This window comes from Scardinius erythrophthalmus (assembly GCF_964197995.2).
Source record: "Scardinius erythrophthalmus genome assembly, chromosome: 7".
Lineage (NCBI taxonomy): Eukaryota > Metazoa > Chordata > Actinopteri > Cypriniformes > Leuciscidae > Scardinius > Scardinius erythrophthalmus.
In genome coordinates this window covers 28,006,662-28,029,447 of record NC_138227.1, presented here as the reverse complement: position 1 = coordinate 28,029,447, position 22,786 = coordinate 28,006,662, and the positions used below count along the sequence as shown (strand labels likewise).

Here is a 22,786-nt window from a genome sequence, read left to right as displayed (position 1 = left end):
TTGAATTTACATAAATACATTCTTCTTCTTTTAACCCTTTTGCACGTACGATCAGTCTAGGCTGGTCCCTGGAGCACCGGTGTGATTAGAACGGTCAGTGCATGACGTGATCAACTGCTAAATTCAAATGTGCTTTCGCGCGTTGGCTGGAGCTGAGCCAGAGACAGGCGCGCTCAGCTGTCATATATCACAACTTTTCAGTGTTTTCATCCACATAATGTTTGTTTTAGGTTTCAGACATAATTACTAAAAAAACAATACATTTAGAGTTAGTAAAATACACACTGATGTCAAAGGAAGAGGCAATAATAATAATAATTTATATTAGAATTAGTTTTATTCATATCAGATACACATTGTGTAAGTAACTTTAAAATTTACTCTATTCTTCTCCCAGTTTACCTGCCACTTACTTTTATGTATTTCGGGAGAAGTGGATTAATTCACTTGTAAATCCAACAGATCCGATTCTCTGAACTGCGTCTGCGGCACAAACTAACATGGCGGCGCCCATCGCGCATACAGCTCAACTAACGCGATCGTTATAATGGTGTTCAAAAAACAAAACACTTCCACTTGCATATATTTGACAATCGGAATATCAGATATTTCATGCCATATCTAACAAATTTGTGAATATTTTGAATAAAAAAGTAAAAATGACATAAAAGCAGATCACAATTCATTCATCTCTGTTGCTGCTGCGGTGTGTCACGTGACAAGCAATGACGCGTCACCATGGAAACCATAAAGTGGCACATTCTAAATAACGGTCCCCTTGAAAAACTCACGCTGGGGGGGTCAGCCAGAATATATTAAATTTACGTGTGAAAGGGTTAAACATATTATGAACGGATTAATAAAATTGTAAATTCATTTTATATATATATATATATATATATATATATATATATATATATATATATATATATATATATATATATATATATATATATATATATATATATATATATATGTAATTTGCATTTGGGTTATGCAGTGTTTTTAAATTATATTTTACACTGGGGTGCCTTGAGATTTTATGCACTTTTGAAAGGTGCCCTGACTGAAAAAAGTTTGAGAAAGGCTGCATTAAACTGTCATGTGGTTGGTTTTGACATTAATATATTTCTGACCACTTTTTTTCCAGTATTCCAGTATTAGTTATAAAATAATTTGACAGTATTAACACTTAATGACATTTTAATGACAAATTAAATTTGTATCACTGTAGTTGAGGTCAAGAAAAATATTCATGACACTGTTATAAAAGTTATAAAATTATTTGAGAGTATTATCACTTAATGACATTTTAATGACACATTCAATTTGTACCACTGGAAAAAAGTGGTCAGTAATTTAATGTAATGTTAACCCATAAAGCTAAGTAGTTTCTTAAGTTTGATGATTAATCTGCTATGTCATGTTTATGACATATTTATGACAGGTTATGTTGTCTTGGTTTATGTCAAGTTGTCATAACAAAGACATCTCAAACAATGTCATCTTTGCATTAAAAATGGCATTATGAATGACACTTAATGATAGTTGTCATTAACATGCATAAAACCTCCTTCAAGTTCATTATTATGAAAGTGTCATGTCAGTCTTATGCACACCCCTTCAAGTAAAGTGTTAACAAATGATTTAGTGTCTTAGAATAGAGAAAAGATCTTAAATCTCCCCCACCCCCTAATTTTCTTTCTTGTATCTGCTGCTTGTATGGGTTCAATAAGAACTTCAGGTTATAAATTTACAGGTGAAAGAATAGCGTCCCAGTTTGTCTCATAGCTGCACTTGAATGCATTCAGAAAACATTAGTTTTAATTAGTTTGTACCCTTTTTTCCCCAGTTGACCTAATTATTCTTGTCAATATTTCAACATACTTTTTGTCACATGACTGTACTGAACAAGATATGAACGTTGCTGAGCTCTGAGATCCTTCCAGCTGCATGGAAGCACCTTGATGATTCCCAGTTTTATCAGATGCTAAAGAGAATATAAAGCAGGCGTCAGACTCAATGAGAACAACAGTAGGAAATTACGGTTCATGTCTCCATGATGTTCTGGATCATAAGTTGTTTTGCTTTGGTGGCCTCCACTCTGGGTGAGTTTCTTTTGTTGCAACTTGCAATGAGTGTGGTATATGAAACTGGTAACTAGCTAGTTTTAAACCTGCAATCGCTGGCTTAAAGAACAGAGGAATTTCTTAGGTTCAAAATATATTAACGTACTCAATTATAAAAAGAACTAAGCTGGTTTACCCATGATTGTATGTTTTTGCATGCATTCATTTTCCTTACCATAGGCTGTGGAGTGCCTTCCATTAGACCAGTAATTAGCGGCTACAACAAAATTGTGAATGGACAGAATGCAGTGTCCGGTTCGTGGCCCTGGCAGGTCTCGCTCCAGGTAACTGAGGCTAGTTTTAATTATGCAATTATTGTTCCTAAGGAACTAGAGCAGGAGTGTCCAAACTCAGTCCTGGAGGGCCACTGTCCTGCAGAGTTTAGCTCCAACTTGCTTCAACACGCCTGCCTGGAAGTTTCTAGTATGCCCAGTAAGAGCTTGATAAGCTGGTTCAGGTGTTTAATTGGAGTTGGAGCTAAACTCTGCAGGACAGTGGCCCTCCAGGAGTAGAATTGAACATCCCTGTAGAGGGTCCTATAAGCTGTATGTATAAATACATGATAAATGTTTTTACTGACAATGTGTTCATCATTCACTGAGTTATATCATGTTTATTTGTTAATGTATGAACCAGCAATCCAATGGCTTCCATTTCTGCGGAGGATCGCTGATCAACCAGTACTGGGTCGTCACTGCTGCTCACTGTCGTGTTCAGTAAGAACCTTCAAATCTGTTTTACTTTATAAACATACCCTACCTGGTTCTTTTTTTCTTATTTTTTCAATCTTACCCTAGGGCTGGATATCACTATGTTATCCTTGGAGAGCATAACCGCGGCTCCAGCGCTGAATCTGTTCAAGTCATGAGGATCGCCAAGGTATCATGCTTTAATCATACTGTATCCCTTTGAGTCACTATCTGCTGATTGCATTGCTGTGGTTCTCTGATCTGGGCATTACCTCAGAAACCACAGGAATTTGTCTCTCTGCCATAGTTAAAAAAAAGTGTGGCTTGCTTACTAGGGGCGGGATTTAACAAATACTTGTGACAGACTCCTTTGTCCATTGCGCTACGCCTTGCTCTTTTTTTCAGCTTGTAATACCACAAGATTAAAATTGCTGTAAGTTTTTATTTTAATATCATGAGTAACTGACCCTACTATCTGACAGATATCACGAAAGTCTCTGACAGCCCTAGTTTGTAGTCAGTAAGAAAACTTCAGAGGTCGTTCTCTATTAGCTATATTGGCTAATATGTTGGGATCTATTGTTTTGTATTAGACACTATTGTTCAAACGTTTGAGGTCAGTATTTTTATTTAACAAGGACACATAAAACGGATCAGATGTGACATTTATAAAGTTACAAATATAAATGATATAAAAATATGAAGCAGAACAATTGTTTTCAACATTGATGATAATAAGAAATACTAACAGATCATGTGACACTGAAGACTGTAGTAATGATGCTGAAAAGTCAGCTTTGCATCACAGGAATACACTTAAAATATATTACAATAGAAATCAGTGATTTCAAATTGTTTTACTGTGTTTTTGATCGAATAAATGCAGACTTGGTGAGCATAAGAGACTTCTTTCAAAAAAAATTTTTTAAAATCGTATTAAACGGTATAGATACAAACCTCTGAACGGTATAGTGTATGTATATTGTATAATAAATAATCTCATGAGTTCATTTTTCCTCCCACTGTAGGCCATCACCCATCCTTACTACAACAGTCAGACCTTCAACAACGACGTCACCCTGCTGAAACTGTCCTCTCCAGCCCAGCTGACGTCCCGTATCTCTCCTGTGTGTCTGGCTGCCTCCTCTACCAGTATCCCCTCTGGCACTCGCTGCGTCACCACTGGATGGGGCAAAACTGGAACCACCTGTAAATATATCATCAACATCACTGATGTCAAAACAATTACATTTATGACTAAAATGACTGGATATTCTACAGTTTTCTTCTATTTGCTTTGCTTTTACAGCAAGTCCTAATATCCTGCAGCAGACCGCGCTGCCGCTTCTGAGTCCGGCTCAATGTAGGCAGTACTGGGGTCAGAGCAGAATCACAGACGCCATGATCTGTGCTGGAGCCTCTGGTGTCTCCTCTTGCCAGGTATATGAGGACAAATACCTAGGCCTAAATGTATATACATACATACAGTGATTTAGTTCTGATGTGCTTATATGGGTTTGTCTGTCAACTACAGGGTGATTCTGGTGGTCCTCTGGTGTGTGAGAGCTCCGGTGTTTGGTATCAGGTGGGCATCGTGTCCTGGGGCACCAACGACTGCAATGTTCGCACCCCAGCCGTCTATGCCCGGGTCTCTTACCTTCGCCAATGGATTGACCAGATCGTCGCCTCCAACTAGAGCTCCAACAATTTGAAAATAATGCCAATAAAAATATTTAAAACACCTTCTAAAGATTATGGGAAGTGACTCAAGCACATAACATAAATCATAGTCAAGTCAAGTCAAGTCAAGTCAACTTTATTTATATAGCGCCTTTCACAATACAGATTGTATCAAAGCAGCTTCACAGTATTAAATAAAATAGTACATCAGTGTTTGTTTCTGGTGTAAAACATCCACGTTTGGTAATGCAGATCAATAGCACTGTTGAATCGATTAATCAATTTAAGTATCCCCAACTGAGCAAGCCAAAGGCAACAGTGGCAAGGAACCGAAAAACTCCATCAGGTGACCTAATGGAGAAAAAAAAACCTTGGGAGAACCCAGGCTCAGTCAGGGGCCAGTTCTCCTCTGGCGTTTATGAAGTAGAGACCGGATTTAACTGTAAGATTAAAATATGAATGCCTGGCTGAAGAGATGCGTCTTTAATCTAGTTTTAAAGAGCGAATCTGAGCAACGAACAGTATCAGGAAGGCTATTCCAGAGTTTTGGAGCTAAATGTGAAAATGCTCTCCCTCCTTTGGTGGATCTGGATATCCTAGGTATGACCAAAAGCCTTGAATTTAGTGATCTTAAAGAGCGCGATGGATTATAGGGCGATAGAAGATCCGTTAAATAAACTGGAGCTAAGCCGTTTAGGGCTTTATAAGTCAGTAGCAATACCTTATTTCTAAGGTGAAAAAAGGCTGTTTTTGTAACATATGAAATATGATTTTCAAAAGACAAGTTACAATCTAATATAACACCCAGGTCTTTTACTGTAGAGGATAAAGTAACAGGACACCCTACTATGTTAAAGTTGTATTGTGAGAGGTTTTGTGGGTGGTTTTTTGAACCGATAAGTATTACCTCTGTCTTATCTGGATTTAATAAAAGAAAATTGTGCGTCATCCAATCTTTTATATCTTTAACACACTCTGTCAATTTGGATAATTTAGCGTTTTCATCCGGCCGTGATGAAATATATAGTTGAGTGTCATCAGCATAACAATGGAAACTAATTCCATGTTTCCTTATAATATTTCCAAGTGGCAGCATATATATTGAGAATAATAGAGGGCCTAACACAGATCCTTGCGGCACTCCATAGTTTACTGGAGTTATGATCGATTTTTCTCCGTTTAAATAGACAAAATGGTAGCGATCAGATAGGTATGATCTGAACCAGCTTAATGCTTGTCCTTGAACACCGGTATAGTTTTGTAGCCGATCTAAGAGTATTGTGTGATCTATAGTATCGAACGCAGCACTAAGATCAAGTAAAACTAGTATTGAGATACAGCCTTGGTCAGAAGCTAAGAGTAAATCATTTGTGATATTAACAAGCGCAGTTTCAGTGCTATGATGCGGCCTGAACCCAGACTGAAACTTTTCATAGGTGTCATTTTCTTGCAAGAAAGAGCCCAGTTGGGCAGACACAACTTTTTCTAATATTTTGGACATAAAAGGAAGATTTGAAATGGGTCTATAATTTGCTAGGTTATTTGGGTCTAATTGTGGTTTCTTAATGAGAGGTTTTATAACTGCCAATTTAAATGTTCTTGGAACATGACCTAAAGATAAAGACGAGTTAATAATATTGAGGAGAGGCTCTTCCACTATAGGTAACACTTCTTTCAATAGTTTAGTTGGTATGGGATCTAATAAACATGTTGTTGTTTTAGAGGAAATGATAAGTTTATTTAACTCTTTTTGTTCTATAGTTGTAAAGCACTGTAATTGTTCTTGCGGGGTGATAATCGAGGCTGAATTATAAGGCGCGATTGAAGATTGAACGTTTACAATTGTGGATCTGATGTTTTCTATTTTCTCAGTGAAAAAAATCATGAAATCATTACTACTAAACTGTAACGGAATATTTTGTTCAGGTGACGCTTGTTTATTTGTTAGTCTAGCCACGGTGTTAAATAAGAACCTAGGATTGTTTTGGTTATTTTCTATTAGTTTGCGGAGGTGCTCAGCCCTGGCCGCTTTTAGGGCCTTTTTATAGCGTGACGTACTGTCTTTCCAAGCGATTCTAAAAACCTCTAAATTAGTTTGTTTCCATTTACGCTCTAAATTACGGGTTTCTCTCTTTAGAACACGAGTAGTATTGTTGTACCATGGTGCTTTAATTTTCTCTCTGACCTTTTTTAGTCTCATAGGTGCAACAATATCCAATTTTCCAGAGAGAATGGTGCTCATAGTGCTGGTTAGTTCGTCTAGTTCATCTGTTTGTTTAGGTTCAGGCAGCAGCTGAGACAGATCCGATAAGCAATTTGAAAAATTATCTATGGTGGATGGAAGGATTGTTCTGCCTAATCGATAACGCGGCGCAGCATGATATATTACCGGGGTACGTAATATGCAAGTTACCATGTAATGGTCAGTTACATCATCACTTTGCGGAATGATATCTATATCGGTTGGATCGGTTCCATGTGATATAATTAAATCGAGTGTATGATTAAAACGATGAGTTGGTCCGGTAACGTTTTGCTTAACCCCAAAAGAGTTTAATAAGTCTATAAACGCAGCCCCTAACGTATCATTTTGATTATCTACGTGTATGTTAAAATCTCCAACAATTAATATTTTATCGACATTGACCAATAGATCTGAGAGAAAATTTGCAAATTCTTTTAGGAAATCAGCGTAAGGCCCTGGTGGTCTATATACGGTAGCCAAGGCTAAAGATAATAGGGATGTTTTTCTATCATCTAAGAGCGTAACATTTAGTACAAGTACTTCAAATGAAATAAACTTATAACCCGTTTTCTGAGTAACATTGAGAATATCTCTATAGATAGTTGCAATACCGCCGCCACGACCAATCAGACGGGGCTCGTGCTTATAGGAGTATCCTGATGGAGTAGACTCATTTAGACCGAAATAATCATTTGGTTTAAGCCAGGTTTCAGTAAGGCAAAGTACATCGAAGTTATTATCTGTGACTATTTCATTTACAATAACTGCCTTAGGTGTGAGTGATCTAATGTTTAAAAGACCTAGCTTTAGAAATTGTTTTTGTTTACTAATAGCAACATTTTCTGTTTTAATAACAATTAGATTTTTCCTAGATCCTGCAGTAGATTTATTATTTGATCGCACTAAACGGGGAATAGACACAGTTTCTATGCAATGTTCTACACTAGTATTTATATCAGTTAATTTGGTGCAGCAGAGACTATGATTTGGACTTTTGGTTACTAGTCAAAAGGTATTTAACATTTTGGAGATGTTATCTGACAGAAGATCCGATCCGAATCTGTTTGGGTGTAAGCCATCAGCACGGTAAAGCCTAGGACGCTCCCAAAACAGATTCCAATTATTTACAAAGAGCAGTTTCTGCTCATTGCACCATGACATTAACCATTCATTTAGCGCGAATAATCTACTAAACTTGTCATGTCCTAGACGGTACGTGGGAAGCGGTCCTGACACAATGATCGTTATATCAGGCGATGTGCTGCGTACCGTATCGATCAGATTCCTGAAGTCTTTCTTCAGAACTTCCGTCTGGCGCAGCCTGATGTCGTTCACTCCCGCGTGCAATACCAAAGTTCCGACGCGCTCGTTATCGTTCAGAATCTCGGGAACGCGAGCAGCAATTTCAGAAACACGAGCACCAGGAAAGCAGTGACTGTGCACCTTATTTTTACCTGATGTAGCATGGACGTGCCGAACAATGGAATCACCGATGATCACAGCATCGCGTTCTGTTTCGCGAAGAGCGGAGAAGCGGTTTTGTGTGGATAACTCGAAAACCGGGAGGGTCGGAGAGGGTCTTGGTCTAGACCTGACTCGCGTCTTCTGCTGCGGAAATATCCAGGCTTCGTGGTGGCGTGTTGGAGCCGGAGTGAACGAGACCATGGCTGATCGCGATTTAAGTGGTACGGGTGTAGAGTAGACGCACGATAGGTGAAAAATGTTTGTAAGTGAGTGTTGAGAAGACGCGTTCAGCCGTGATCCCCGGGAGTAACCTATAAGAGTATCCAGCGTTGGATCACTAACAGGCTTGAGACACGTCTGCTCAACAGTCCGCGTTGTAACTATGAGGTTTGAGCAGTAGTGCTTCTCAGTGAGGAAAAGTAGAAAATGTTTGTTGTAAGTAAGTTTAAAGAGTAAAATCAAGAATTATAAATCAAATCGATAGAGTTCCAAAGACAACAACGCGTTCAGACGCGACTGGGTGATAAGGATTAAAAAAATAAATGTGAGTATGAGTTTGTCAAATGTATTTGCATCTATCAAATGTATTGATAGTAACATGATGTATTGATAGTGAGGTGATGTAAGATTCATCAGTATTGCCGTTTCCAGGAACCACGACCCAAACAAAAACAAATCAGAGCGCACTGTTAATAATACACAACAACATCAGGGAAATAGGCACTTTTTTTTTTTTTTTTACGTTTTGGTAACACTTTATTTTACGGTGTCCGTGTTACAGAGTAATTACTTAATTAATTACTTAGTAGTAAATGTTGTAATAACATGTAATTAACATGTACAGTAACTAAGTTACGGAACAGCCTGTACTTACAGATTGTAATTACGCACATGTAATAGGCAGCTACTGTTACACATATGTAATAAGCCGAGTCGGTTACATGCGTGTTACAGACTTGGTACAGTGTAATTATATAAGAAAGTACTTAGTACTACACAATGTAACACAAGTACTTAGGCTACTAAGGTCGGGAAAAGCCTGCAGTTACACATGGTAATTTTGTACGTTCTGTAGCATTACACATATGTAACATAAAATAAAGTGTATCAAGATTGTACTTAAGTGCACTTCATGTGTATCTACATACCTTATCCATCTTAATTAACCCACTAGTTTACAGCTTAAATACATGCAGTAGCTTCTTAATTACTTTAAAATTACAGAATGTTACACAGGTATAAGCTACGTAAAATAAAGTGTATCAAGATTGTACTTAAGTGTACTTTGTGTATACATACCTTATCCATCTGTGCCTTAGTTTGATTTAAACTCACTAGTTCAGAGCTTAAATACATGTAGTAGCTTCCTAATTACATTGCAATTACATAATATTACACAGGGATAAGCTATGTAAAATAAAGTGTATCAAGATTGTACTTAAGTGTACTTCATGTGTATCTATAAACCTTATCCATCTCGGCTTGTTACATATGTGTAACAGTAGCTGCCTATTACATGTGCGTAATTACAATCTGTACAGGCTTTTCCATAACTTAGTTACATGTTAATTACATTTTGTTACATGCTATTACAACGTCTACTACTAAGTAATTAATTAAGTAATTACTCTTATATTTTTGAAAGATGTCTCTTGTTCTCAATAAGGTTGAATTTATTTGATAAAAATACAGAGAAACTGTAATACTCTAAAATATTATTACAATTTAAGATATAAATATTTGTTAAAAAGTAATTTATCCCAGTGATGATAAAGCTGAATTTTCAGCATCATTACTCCAGTCTTCAGTGTCACATGATAATGTGATAATTTTTTACCATTAGTTTCAATGATGAAAACAGTTGTGCTAATTAAAATGTGTGCATTTATTTGATATATATTTTGTAACATTTTTATTATGTCTTTAATGTCAGTTTTGATCAATTTAATGTGTGCTTGATGAATTCATTTCTTTCAAATACTGACCCCAATTTTTTGAATGTAGTAAAAATAAAAAAATAGTTTGTATGTAATTACTATATTATTATACTAATATTGGCATATTTTTAACATTTGTATTTGCTTTCTTAGTGTAGTTGCTTCAGGCGGGACATGATTGTGGTTCTTGTTCACATCAGCAGTTCTGCCAAGGTATCAGTCAAAGTGATTGGCACAAAGGCCTTTTTTACACTTTATCTGCCAATTGCATTGTTGTAACTGTTGTTGCATGATACATTGACCATAAGACCACAGGATTGTGTGGAAAACACGTCACACTGAAAGGAGAAACAGACCATTGAAGTTGTTATTCTCTAAGCTTGCCTTCTGATGAAGCTATTGCATTCCTTTTAAACACGGCACAGGAAAACATATTGTCGTTTCTGGTTTGAGGTTATTACACATTAGAAAGAACCAATGACATTTGACACCATTGTAGTCAAGCATGATTAATTTAAAGGTGTCGTGTGTGTGTGTGTATATATAATTGTCAACGAAGGCTGGAAGTGAAAAACGCCTTATATTCAGGTGTGCATAATTAATAAGCATGTTTTCTTTTACAGTTAGGCCTAAAATGGGGCAAAAAAGAGATTTAACGTGCACTGAAAAGTCAAAAATTACTAAATGCCCATGAGAAGGATGCATTACTAAAGCAATAGAAATTGTGAAATTAGGGCCTGACCAATGGACAGTAGTGTCATACAAATACAGGCCAAGAAGAAAAGACACATGTTAACTGCAAAAAAAAAAAAAAAAAAAAGAAAAAAAAAAAGGAATTAAAGTGAAGAATTAGGTGTGAAACCATCAGGAACCATTTAGTCTTCAGCAATTTCCAGAATGGCAACCAACCCGGAATCTCCATAATTGCAAGGTGTCAGGATCAAGTTACTAAGGTAAAGAATCCTGAAATATGACCCACATTAATAAGAATCACAAGCTGAAGTGTTGGTGTTGTGCATAATAATTATGCAAACACTGTATATATATATATGTGTGTGCGTATAGGAATACATACAAATTTGTCCGTCAGTAAAGTTGTTCATACATAAATAGTTTACGTTTCAGTGCTGTCAATACGTAAATATTTTAACTTTTTGGTGCTGTCAATACATCAGTATTATACATTTCTGTGTAAACGTAAAAAATAATAATAATAATAATAATAATAATAAGAATTTTATGTGTGGTAGAACTACACTGAAAATGTCAAATGTTTCAATTTCTCTGTTGTGGTAGCCTACAATGTTGCCTTGAGGCTTTTAAAAATTAAATACATTAAAAATGTATTAAAATGTGTATTGATGTTGTTACAGCCTCCAATTTTAAGCAGGAAAAACACCACACATATTTTTTTCCTCATTGATATAATATTGTATATATATATATATATATATATATATATATATATATATATATATATATATATATATATATATATATATATATATATATTTGCCAAGTTGTGGGAACACAAAGCTGCAGAGATACAGAACATGGTTAAGAGTCTCATCTGTGCAATATTCATTTCATTTGTTTTTTTGTTGTTGTTATTTGTTTTTGTAAATTAAATACTAATGGAGACCCAATCAGTAACCTGACAGTATATAAATCATATAAATAAATTACTAAATGTAGCACCTAATTAGAAGATTAACTGAGCAAATTAATGCTTCAAAGTATGATTGGCCAGCAGTCACATCTATTAAGAAATCAGAGGAAGCGTGATTAGAACAGCTCAGACCTGTTCTGTGAACTGCAACCAAATAGGAAACACCATTATTATTGAGAAGCCTGAGGGCAATGAAGCTGCAATCAGAGTATGTTGAAAAACCTTGGCCAAGAACTTTGGTTTCAATGGAAAATTATGCAGAATTACTTTTTTTTTTGCATAGATTGTCTTTTAGCTATAAACATTTATGTTTCATTTGTGTTCTTCCAAGGATTAAAATAGTTTAATTTTTGTTTCTGAAATGTGCATTTATATGGTCATATAACAGACTTCTCCCTATTTCAGTTCCATATACTTTATACTCATTTTTTGCCCTTTAAATTTATGTTCAGTGTTTAATACGTTTTACTGATCTTTGGTGTTTTGCCATGTCATTTTTTTAATTACTTGATTAGGGGTATATAGACTTACAGTCTCTGTACACATACAAGTTTATAGTGGGCTTTATTATTTCCTTCCTGATCATTGCATCTTCTTATATTGCAACTGGAGTGCGGGTCAAACATCTCAAAAGGGGGAAGTATCTCAGTGGTTCTGGCCTTTTTCTTATGTTGGTTCCCATACCATATTCACAAATTGTGTTTCATTTCATTAAATGCAGTGGAGAATAAGCAGAATGTTAATGTTCGAGAAGTAATTTCTAAAGCAAGACCTTTTGTAGTGTGCCTGGCTTTTTTAAACAGCAGTCTGAACCCCATTCTCTATGTGTTCATGTGTGATGAGTATAAGAAGAAGCTTAAACAGTCTCTACTGCTGGTGCTGGAGACGGCGTTTGCTGAAAATCATCTGGACTTTCTTAATCACAAAGATGACAAAAAGAAACCAACAATTCCTTGATCAGCTGCCAAGACAATACAACTCTTAACCCTTTGATGCACAACATGGGTCTAAAAAGACCCGACTGAGTTTTCATTTTCTATATCTTTGCAAGAAATTTATTTAATCATTCAGTATTCCAGGTATTCCTCAATTAACTTGTTTTAGATCATTACAAATCAATATTTAAATTTTTCCTTTCTTACTTTTCGAATAAAAATGGTTTTTGTGTCACTACCCCTCTAATGCGCAACATGGGTCTAAAAAGACCCGTATTCATGTTTCTTTGCTGAATCTTTGAAATAAATGTATTTTATAATTTATTAATCCAGGTGTTCATTAAATATCTTGTTTTTGATTTTCAAAAATCATTATGTTTATTTTTCCTTTCTTACTTTATAAACAAACACGATTTTTGTATTTCTACATCCATTTTACACACATGGGTCAAAAATGACCCGTATAGGAACCTTTGATATGTATAAATATATTTACTGCAGAAAACTATTCATCTGCCACACATTTCACAATTCAACACGGCTGCTTTTGTATTTTTCATGAATGTAAGTTTTATTTAAAACACTTTTTGTTACAGAAAAATATAGATATAGCCTTGTAGGCTAAGGTTGCCTTGACCTTGAAAACCATTACTAGTGTGAAAGAGAAACATGTCCAATACCATTAGCTAGCTTGCGTCGACATTCTATTTTATCTAATGTTAGCTAGGTCAATAAAATAAAATTTGCAATAGAAAGTTATATATAAAAGTATATATTGTCGCTGTTGGGCAGAAACCTTGTACCGTTATTCATTTTTATTTGTGGTCATAAATCAATGCTATCGGTCACATAAGCCGGTGTGTGGTGGCGTTCTGGTGCACTATGGCTGCTGTCGCATCATCCAGGTGGATACTGCACATTGGTGGTGGTTGAGGAGATCCCCCTACAGTTGCACTACACTACAGTTCAATTTCAGTGTTATCGGTTAGGCATATATGCGTGTTATGTGTGACAAAGTGGCCAATAAACATATTTCAAGTGTTACAGTAAATGTGTTGATCTAAACAACTGTGACATTGGTTATTTTAACAAAAAGTTTTCTTTATTCTTTTGTTTTATCACGCTTGCATAGATGGGTCATTTTAGACCCATATGTGTAAACTTGATGTTTTAACACAAAACTTATAAAAAAATATTAAAATATGAATTTGTGATCATAAAATGAAATAAAAATTATATTCATAAATCATGAAATTAATAGATCATGAAATAGTAAATGCTCAAATAAAGTGATTTCAAAAGGTGAAACAAAAAAAAAATGCCAAGCCATGCATGAAATAACATAGGAAATGAATACGGGTCTTTTTAGACCCATGTTGTGCATTAGAAGGGGTATCCATAGTGTGCGCATCAAAGGGTTAAAGAAAACTAGACTTTTAGTAGCCTGTTGTTACAACAATTAATCTGATTTGTGTTGTAAACAAAGGAGTGTCAAATGTGTCTTGTGACTTGTGAGTGTGTATGAGGCAAGCATTCTAGTTAATGTTGTAATGGGAAAATTAGATTTTCATTGATCTTCAGTAGATATTACAAAGTAATGTCACATTTTTCTATATGTGAACGGGGAATATATGTATATTTGTACACCTGTACACCTGTGGAAGTGCAGGAGTGAGACACTTTGGGAACAGCTGGGAAGGGATCTTTTGACCCTAGTATTGACTTTTGGTGGTCTTAAGTGTCCGCTAGTGATAAATAGAAGCTTATACAACAAAGGGTCCTTTATCTATGGAATGTGTGGCAGAAAGAAGCCCTGCTGAATAAGGCATTGAAACGAGTATAAAGGCTGCCCAGCTCTTTCTGTCTGGGTCTCACTCCACAGTGTAACTTCTATGTGGCGACTGGGCCTTCTTGCAAGAATAAATACTTTTTAAAAGACAATTGGATTCATAGTGTCTCTTACGCAGTGATGAGGGTTGAATAGAAATTTTTGGGTTGAATGAATTTTTGACATTTTTAATGTCCAAAAATAAATATCTGGATATTAACTATTTAGTGAAAGTTTCACATTGTCACAAGATAGTGTCATTTGATAGCGTGTCAGCACAGGGAACACAGTCCTCTGCATTCAATTAATATTTCAGGATGCAGAAATAGAACTTAAAATTGTATAGTCAACCTCTTTCGAGAGGTCTCTCGTATTGCGTAAGTAGCTTACGCTATGGGAAAAACTCCTTTTCTCAAGAATATTGAAGCCAAATTTTTAAAACGCAGTGCAGCTGCACAGCAGACAGCTAGTTGAGTGTCTAGTGTGGTAATTGGCTGTGCTGCAGCAACTGCACGAACCTATGGCGAGGCGGCTCATGTGCGCGAACCAGTCAGGTCATAGAATCAGATTTAATCTCCTCAGCAAGTTTCCACTTTGCTGTCCTCCGGATTAAGAAGCCTTTTTCGCCGCCGTTGATAAGCCTTCAGCGGAAGAAGCCACCTGATAAGCAACTCTGAGGACACCGGCTTTCTGGTTTCACTGGATGCCACCTTCAGCCCTCTGTTCTGCTGTGCCATCCGGCGCACTATATCCTTTTACAAAAGCTAGTGTGTTCGCCACTGCAACTCACTTTCTAAAAGAGCAATTTCCAGGCGTTGTTTCAAATGCCTCACCTGCGCGTCGTGCAGAGGCCCTCTCTTTGGCGGAGATTGTCATATCCTCTGCGCTTCCTGTCTGGGCCATAACCACGCGGAAGCTGCACTCTCTAAGGGCGGCTGCCCGGAGTGCGTTGAAATGGCGTTCTCTCCACTGAGGGCTCGACTAGCCAGCTTCGCCGCCGACGACCCTACACCTGCCCCTCCTTTTCCTTTGCTCGAGCCGCGTAAGAAAAAGCGCTGTGCACAGAGAATGCCAGAGTGGAGTGAGCATATGCCGGCCCAGTCCCCGCGTCCCAGAGAAATCCCCTTGCCGGTCCTGTTCACACAGGCGGACCAGTACCCCTCTCAGCGAGCGGCCGGTCTCATCTCTTTTGGGGCATCAGACGAGGAGGACGACAAGGATTACAGCCTTTCCCTCGCTGCATCCAAATGTGAGGAATGGACGGGCTCCGTGGCCGACCCCGCACCCTCAATACAAGCCAGCATGAGTGACGTGAGAACTAGCCTTGACGCAATGCTTCTCCGTGTGCTGACTAGGGCCATTGAAGACTGTAACAATCCGCCCTTTAATGTTCCTTTTAAACAGCTGTGTTACTATAAACACACAAGGTGATCTTTGGAATGAAAGCAGTAACCACAAAAATTCCACAATGTCACATACTCAATGCTTTCTTAAACAGATAAATATGACTAAGAAAAAGGTGTAAAGAAGTTGATAAGGCACACAGCAACAAACAAATATTCAGACGGCGCTGAACAACATCAACAAAAGACTCACCCAACAGTTCAATTGAATGACGCGCTTAGCGCGGTATATTATAAAGGAATCAAATATCCTGTGCAACCACACAATTCCCCCTTTCTTGTCCCAGTCCACAAAATTAAACTAAAAGTTCAAACTCAAAGAAACCTTCCAGGCTGGCTCAGGAGCGCGCTACAGTCTTTCCAACCAGGAAACAGTTAGTCCACGAGATTAATCCCTTATCGGAACGTAACTAAAAAACGTAATCCACAACAAAAAAAGGAAAAAAGTAGAGCGTTGATCCAGTGGTATACCACGCCAACAAGATACAAAAATGAAGCAGATCTCACCAGATCCGTAGATCGCCGGACAATGTTAACCCACACAGTTGGAAAGTTTGGGTCCGAGTACGTACTCTTACCGGAGACGCGCACATGAATAAACAGTCCAGGTGGTTGAATAAATTTCTGTCCTTCTCTCCCCCATTAAAGCAGTCTCTTAACGTATCGTTTGACCAGGCTCTCAAACCATAAGGAACAAGCTTTAAATCTCTATAGCTGCAGCAAACAATACTGGCGCCATCTGTTCAAAACACACCCTCCCCTGCTGATTCTTTCCACCCCCTTAAGTAAGCTTGAACACGCCTCCATAGGAATTGCGGGCGGCCAAGGCCTTAAAGAGACATCCCACATTCTTACCAAAATACACATTGGAAACTAAATATATTACAGAGGAATACATACCAGTATCATTCATCATACATAAACATTATATGTAATCAATGTACTGTAATAAGTTCTGAGCAACCATAAGCGTTACTGTTCCAAAGGAACACTTTAATTAATGTGATGGTGTCACAAGACCTCGGGCTCGAGCAGTCTTCGCCCGAGGAGCCCACACGTAGCAGACTGGACGAATGGTTCCTGCAGGGATGCCGGCAGGCCCCTCAGCAGAGGCCTGCTCCTTTCTTTCCTGAAGTACACGACAAGCTAACTAAGTCGTGGAAAGCGCCGCATTCAGCTTGTCTAAAACCTTCTATTACCTCAACACTCTCGACTGTCGAGGGCGCTGTGGAAAAAGGCTATGAGACGATTCCTCCCCTTGAAGAAGCTGTGGCCGCAAACCTTTACCCTCCCACCACCATGGGATGGAAACCAAAAGTGGGTGAGTCGCTTTGGGTCCAAGCCTTGCCACGTCACTTCAGCTCTCGCTGACTAAGCCTACGCCTCTGCTGGCCAAGCTGCTTTGCCGCGTCATACCATGGCTGTGCTCCAAGTTTTTCAGGCCTAACTTCTCCGCTCAATGGATGAGTCTGGACCTGAACTGGAAGCTTTCAGAGACCTGCGCAGCTCCACTGACCTGGCTCTGCAAGCTACTAAATCAACCGCCCAGGCGATCGGTCGAGCCCGGAGAGACGCATACATATAAACTCTCTAGAGATGAAAGCGGCCACTCTATCACTGCAAGATTTCCTCCCATATCTAAAAGGCCTCCACGTCTTGGTCCGAATGGACAACATGACAGTGGTGTCCTATATAAATTGCCAGGGTGGACTCAGGTCGAGAAACCTGCACACCATTGCCAAAAACCTCATAATATGGGCTCAGCACAACCTGCGCTTGCTGAGAGCGGTGCATGTGCCAGGCATTCTGAGCAAGGGTGCGGATATGCTATCCAGAGACAAAGTTCCCCCAGGGGAATGGTAGCTTCACCCGCGAACGGTTCAGCTGATATGGAGCAGCTTAGGCGAGGCAGAGGTCGACTTCTTCACCTCAGAAGACAACGCATGTTGCCAGACATTTTTCTCCAAAGACAGGGATGCGCTAGGCCACGATTGGCCAAGCCGTCCGCTATATGCATTCCCTCCGGTCACGATGCTTCCTCAGGTCATCTAACGGATCAGGGAGTGCAAGTGTGCAGTGCTTTTGATAGCTCCTCTCTGGAAGAACCAGCTATGGTTCTCTGAGTTGACTCAGCTGCTGGAAACAGCCCCATGACCGATTTCGCTGAGGAGAGACCTCCTCATACAGGCGAACGGAACATTCTGGCATCCCCGTCCATGTATGGCCCCTCAACAGGTATCCAGGGACCTCCCAGAAAGGGTGCTGAAAACTATCACTGAAGCAAGATCCCCCTCGACAAGGCATTTTTATGCTCTAAAATGGTCAGTGTTCTCCGGCTGGTGTACTGCACGGAGCCTGGATCCCTACTCATGTGGAGTGCCTAAGGTGCTCTCCTTTTTACAAGAGCTTTTGGACGCAGGGCGCACGCCCTCCACACTCAAAGTATATGTAGCGGCCATAGCAGCATTTCACGCTCATGTGGCCGGGCAATCACCTGGTCATGCACTTCCTCAAAGGGGCCAGAAGGCTAAACCAACCTCGACCCCCCTCTGTGCCTGTCTGGGATCTCTCCATGGTCCTGGAGGCCATGAAGGGAGCCCCATTTGAGCCACTTCAGTCTGCTGACCTGAAGCCTCTTTCGCTCAAAACTGCTCTCTTGCTAGCACTGGCATCAGTCAAGCGAGTAGGTGATTTGCAAGCGTTTTCAGTAAGCGCTTCCTGCTTTGAATTCGGGCCCAACGACTCCAGAGTAATCCTTAAACTGAGGCAGGGGTATGTTCCTAAAGTGCTCTCCACTCCGTTCAGAGCGCAGGTCATTTCGCTATCAGCTCTTCCCTCGCCAGAGAACGAACAAGACATGAATCTACTCTGCCCTGTCAGGGCTCTTAGAGTCTATTTAGAGCATTCTGCCCTGCTCAGGCAGTCATAACAGCTCTTCGTTCTGTATGCTTTGGGGGCCGCACTAAAGGGCTCGCGGTCACAAAGCAAAGATTATCACGCTGGATAGTGGACGCTATCTCACTGGCTTATGAGTCTAAGGGCCTCCTTTGTCCCATAGGCGTCAGAGCTCATTCCACGAGAGGCATTGCCTCGTCATGGACATGGTTGAGTGGAATACCAATTGAAGATATCTGTGTGGCGGCCAGCTGAGCCTCGCTGTCCACATTTGTGAGATTCCATAACCTGGAAGTTCCCGCTTTACAAGCAAAGGTTCTTTCAATTTAATGACTTTTCACCATAACTATAAGGCCGGATGTCTATCTGGTCTTGGTTCAACCCGAACTACGGTTCTTTATACATTATAAATAAGGGGCTTGGCCCTTTTTAAGGCCCATTCCTTGGTTCCCTATATGAGGCTCGTCACTGGTCTGGCCTCTACTAGGACTCATAACTTTACTCTTCTATGGGCCTCGGGCGCTCTGTCCTAGGCTATAGTATGAGGTGAAGTTTTAAGCACGCACTGCGTTTTGAAAGGGGTTCCCATAGCGTAAACAACTTACGCAATACGAGAGACCTCTCGAAAGCGAAAATCTCGGTTACCAACATAACCTCGGTTCCCTGAGAGAAGGGAATGAGTATTGTGTAACCTGCCATGGCACTGTGGTTAGATCAGGGGATCGCTTCAGTCGATTTAAACCTAATTCTATGTCAAAAATGGGGACTTATATAGCTATAAGCCATGCCCATTCCGGCAGGCTCTGACGCGTCTGGGCGCGAAGCGACCTGATTGGTTCGCGCATATGAGCCGCCTCACCATAGGTTTGTGCAGTTGCTGCAGCACAGCCAATGACTGCGCTAGACACTCAGCTAGTTGTCTGCTGTGTAGCTGCACTGCGTTTTAAAAATTTGGCTTCAATATTCTTGAGAAAGGGAGTTTTTCCCATAGTGTAAGCTACTTACGCAATACTCGTTCCCTTCTCTCAGGGAACCAAGGTTACATTAGTAACCGAGATGATTTCTGTTGAGGCATATTTCTCTACACCATCCCACCATCACTCTTAAAGCGAAGTAAAGAAGAACTTATCATCAGTTGTTGATTTTCAACTATAACAAAACTTGCAAAAAGGATTTTATGGGCCTGAAGCCATAAAGAAAATGGGTAAAAATCTATGTGCATTATGTAAGGGTTAATGCCCGACGAGGTGTCCATTATTAGGTTTTATACCATGGTCTGGGTGAATACTCGATTCTGATTGGCTGCAGGGTGTCCGTTAAAAAGTGATAATGTACACCAAGGAAAGGCGTCCCGTCAATTTGCCTGATGACAGTTCTAAATGATTGCGCTGGCTCAAACTCACTGATCAACTGCTGCGGTCGGTTCGCTGTGGCCACGTTGCTTGGCAACGCCTGTATACGGGAGATATTAAATAGTGCGCTCGACTTAATAAATAAAAACCCTCACGAGTTTTACTCTAAAACACATTAAAGTTAGCCTTGGTGCCAGCCCGAACCCCGCCCACAACATTTTTTGGTCGGGAAGTTCGGTCTGGATTCGATCCATTGAGGAGTAATTATGCTCGGCTCCTAGAAGGCCGAGCCAATCAAATTGCCAGGGCGGGCTTTAAAAAAGGAACAGAGAGCTGCGCCCGCGACATTTTGTTGGTTGAAAATATGAATGAAGAACATGCGTCATTTACTCCGTTGCTCTGATTGGTTGTAGGTCTATCCAATTGAGCGCAGAGGGGTTTTTTTTTTCCTAGTTCGGTTGAGACACGCCCCATAATCAAATCTCTATGGAGCGGTATCAGACTCACATTCTGACTAGAATATGAGTATGACGAAGTCAGGCTACATTAAAGTATTATTAATTAATTAAATATTTCTTTCTTTCGTAAGTGACTATGGTATAAGCGGGTTAATGCCCTTCGAGGTGTCCATTATCAGGTTTTAATGGACTTCCGTATACAGGCATTACCAAGCAACGTGGCCACAGCGAACCGACCGCAGCAGTTGATCAGTGAGTTTGAGCCAGCGCAATCATTTAGAACTGTCATCAGGCAAATTGACGGGACGCCTTTCCTAGGTGCACATTATCACTTTTTAGCGGACACCCTGCAGTCAATCAGAATCGAGTATTCACCCAGACCATGGTATAAGCATATTTGTTGCCTGTTAAGAGCATTGTGAGGAGAAAATATTATCATTCTCTGTAATTGGGTGAAAATTGAAGAGATAAATTTCAAAAGGATTTTTCACGTGTCCTTAACTACAGTGCATATCACAGGGATTTTTGTTTAATTGATGATCAAAACAGATGGTATCTTTCTTTCTTTCTTTCTTGTTTATTTTTAGCTGTCTTTTATAGGCCTACATAGACATTTGAGACCAGGGTTGCCGGGCCCAGAGACTGCATAGGACACATTTTACCCACACTTCCTTTGGCTTTGAGTTGCCAAATGGTTTCATACAGACAACGTAAAAGTTTTCATTTTTCTGCGGTCTCACCACTGGCTTTCAACATTGTCATCGCAACTGATCTGACTGACCTGCCCTTTACTGAAACGCCATTAGTTCCTCTTTTTTTAAAAACACTGTCTGGCACACATCTGTCGTTCTTTTCAACTGTATAGGCATTCTGTAAGATTATTAAAAATAAGCTTTTCTTAGTTGTTTTTAATTTTTCAGAGATATGTTACAACCTACCCCTCCACTGTCAGACAGTGTTTAGCTAACCGTATTAGCATTATGGTTTTAAATTAGCAGGATAAAATGCATCACATTTTGCCTGAGAAACTACAGTTTAATCTTATAAGTTATATGATTTTATCTGCAAAAGTATTTTGTAGTAGTTTTTCTTTATAAAATCTGCATGTACATATTTACAGCCTTGACAACCATTCATATGGGATCTGGGAGGAAGTGGGCGAATAATGAAATCATTGGACTTCCAGCTTGTCCCTGATTGGTGGAATTGGCGGTGTTACAACTCACCCCATGTTACAACCATCTACCCTAAGCATAGACGGCTACCTGCATCACGCAGCTTTTGCAGCATCTCGCAAATATCATGTAACAAAAATATGTTCTAAAAACATTTTGCCAATGTTCTCGTTAAGTTATGAAAACGTTATTTCTGAATGTCATGTGTCACAGGTCGGGATGGGCCAAGCCGGACTGCGCCCACCCCTGAACCAGGACCACCCTGAGGAACGTGTCAGAGACGAGACAGAAACAGAATTCAAGGGAATAACAGTTCTTTTTATTAAAGTTAAAAGTAATTTGAATAACCTAAGCTAAAATCTTCCTTTCCTCTTCTTCCCCGGAATCGAGGCAATGCAGCAGTCTCCGGGGCCCACTCCCACGCCGGTACAAGGTTCGCAATGGCCTGAGATGGATTTATGGATTTCCACAGATGTGTATGCGGTCGGGGCTGTTCCTCTTCCCACACTGATGCAGGGTCCGCAGGGACCTACGACGGACAGGTGAGTTTCCACAGGTGAGTAGACAGTCGGGGCTGTTCCTCTTCCCACACTGATGCAGGGTTCACAGGGACCGACGACAGACAGGTGAGTTTCCACAGGTGAGTAGACAGTCGGGGCCCTTCCTCTTCCCACACCGCTGTAGGGTTCACAATGGGATGCGGTAGGCAGATGAGTTTCCACCAGTGAGTAGATGGTCAGGGCTCTTCCTCTTCTCACACCGAGGCAGAGTTCACAGGGACCAACGACGGACAGGTGAGTTTCCACAGGTGAGTATACAGTCAGGGCTGGTCCTCTTCCCACACTGATGCAGGGTTCACAGAGGCCTACGATGGACAGGTGAGTTTCCACAGGTGAGTAGACAGTTGGGACTCTGGGGCTACAGCAG

At 39.8% G+C, this 22,786-nt stretch overlaps 1 protein-coding gene across 1 annotated transcript; it reads left to right on the top strand.

Annotated features, from left to right (window-relative positions):
• Nucleotides 1-2,062: 2,062 nt before the first annotated feature.
• LOC308693491 (chymotrypsin-like protease CTRL-1) lies at nt 2,063-4,514 on the top strand (the record flags this gene model as incomplete). Its single annotated transcript, XM_081370412.1, has 7 exons — nt 2,063-2,108; nt 2,310-2,413; nt 2,766-2,845; nt 2,927-3,008; nt 3,847-4,027; nt 4,128-4,258; nt 4,353-4,514. 7 exons carry the CDS (start codon nt 2,063-2,065, stop codon nt 4,512-4,514), a joined length of 786 nt encoding a protein of 261 aa, XP_081226538.1.
• Between the last annotated feature and the right edge of the window lie 18,272 nt (nt 4,515-22,786).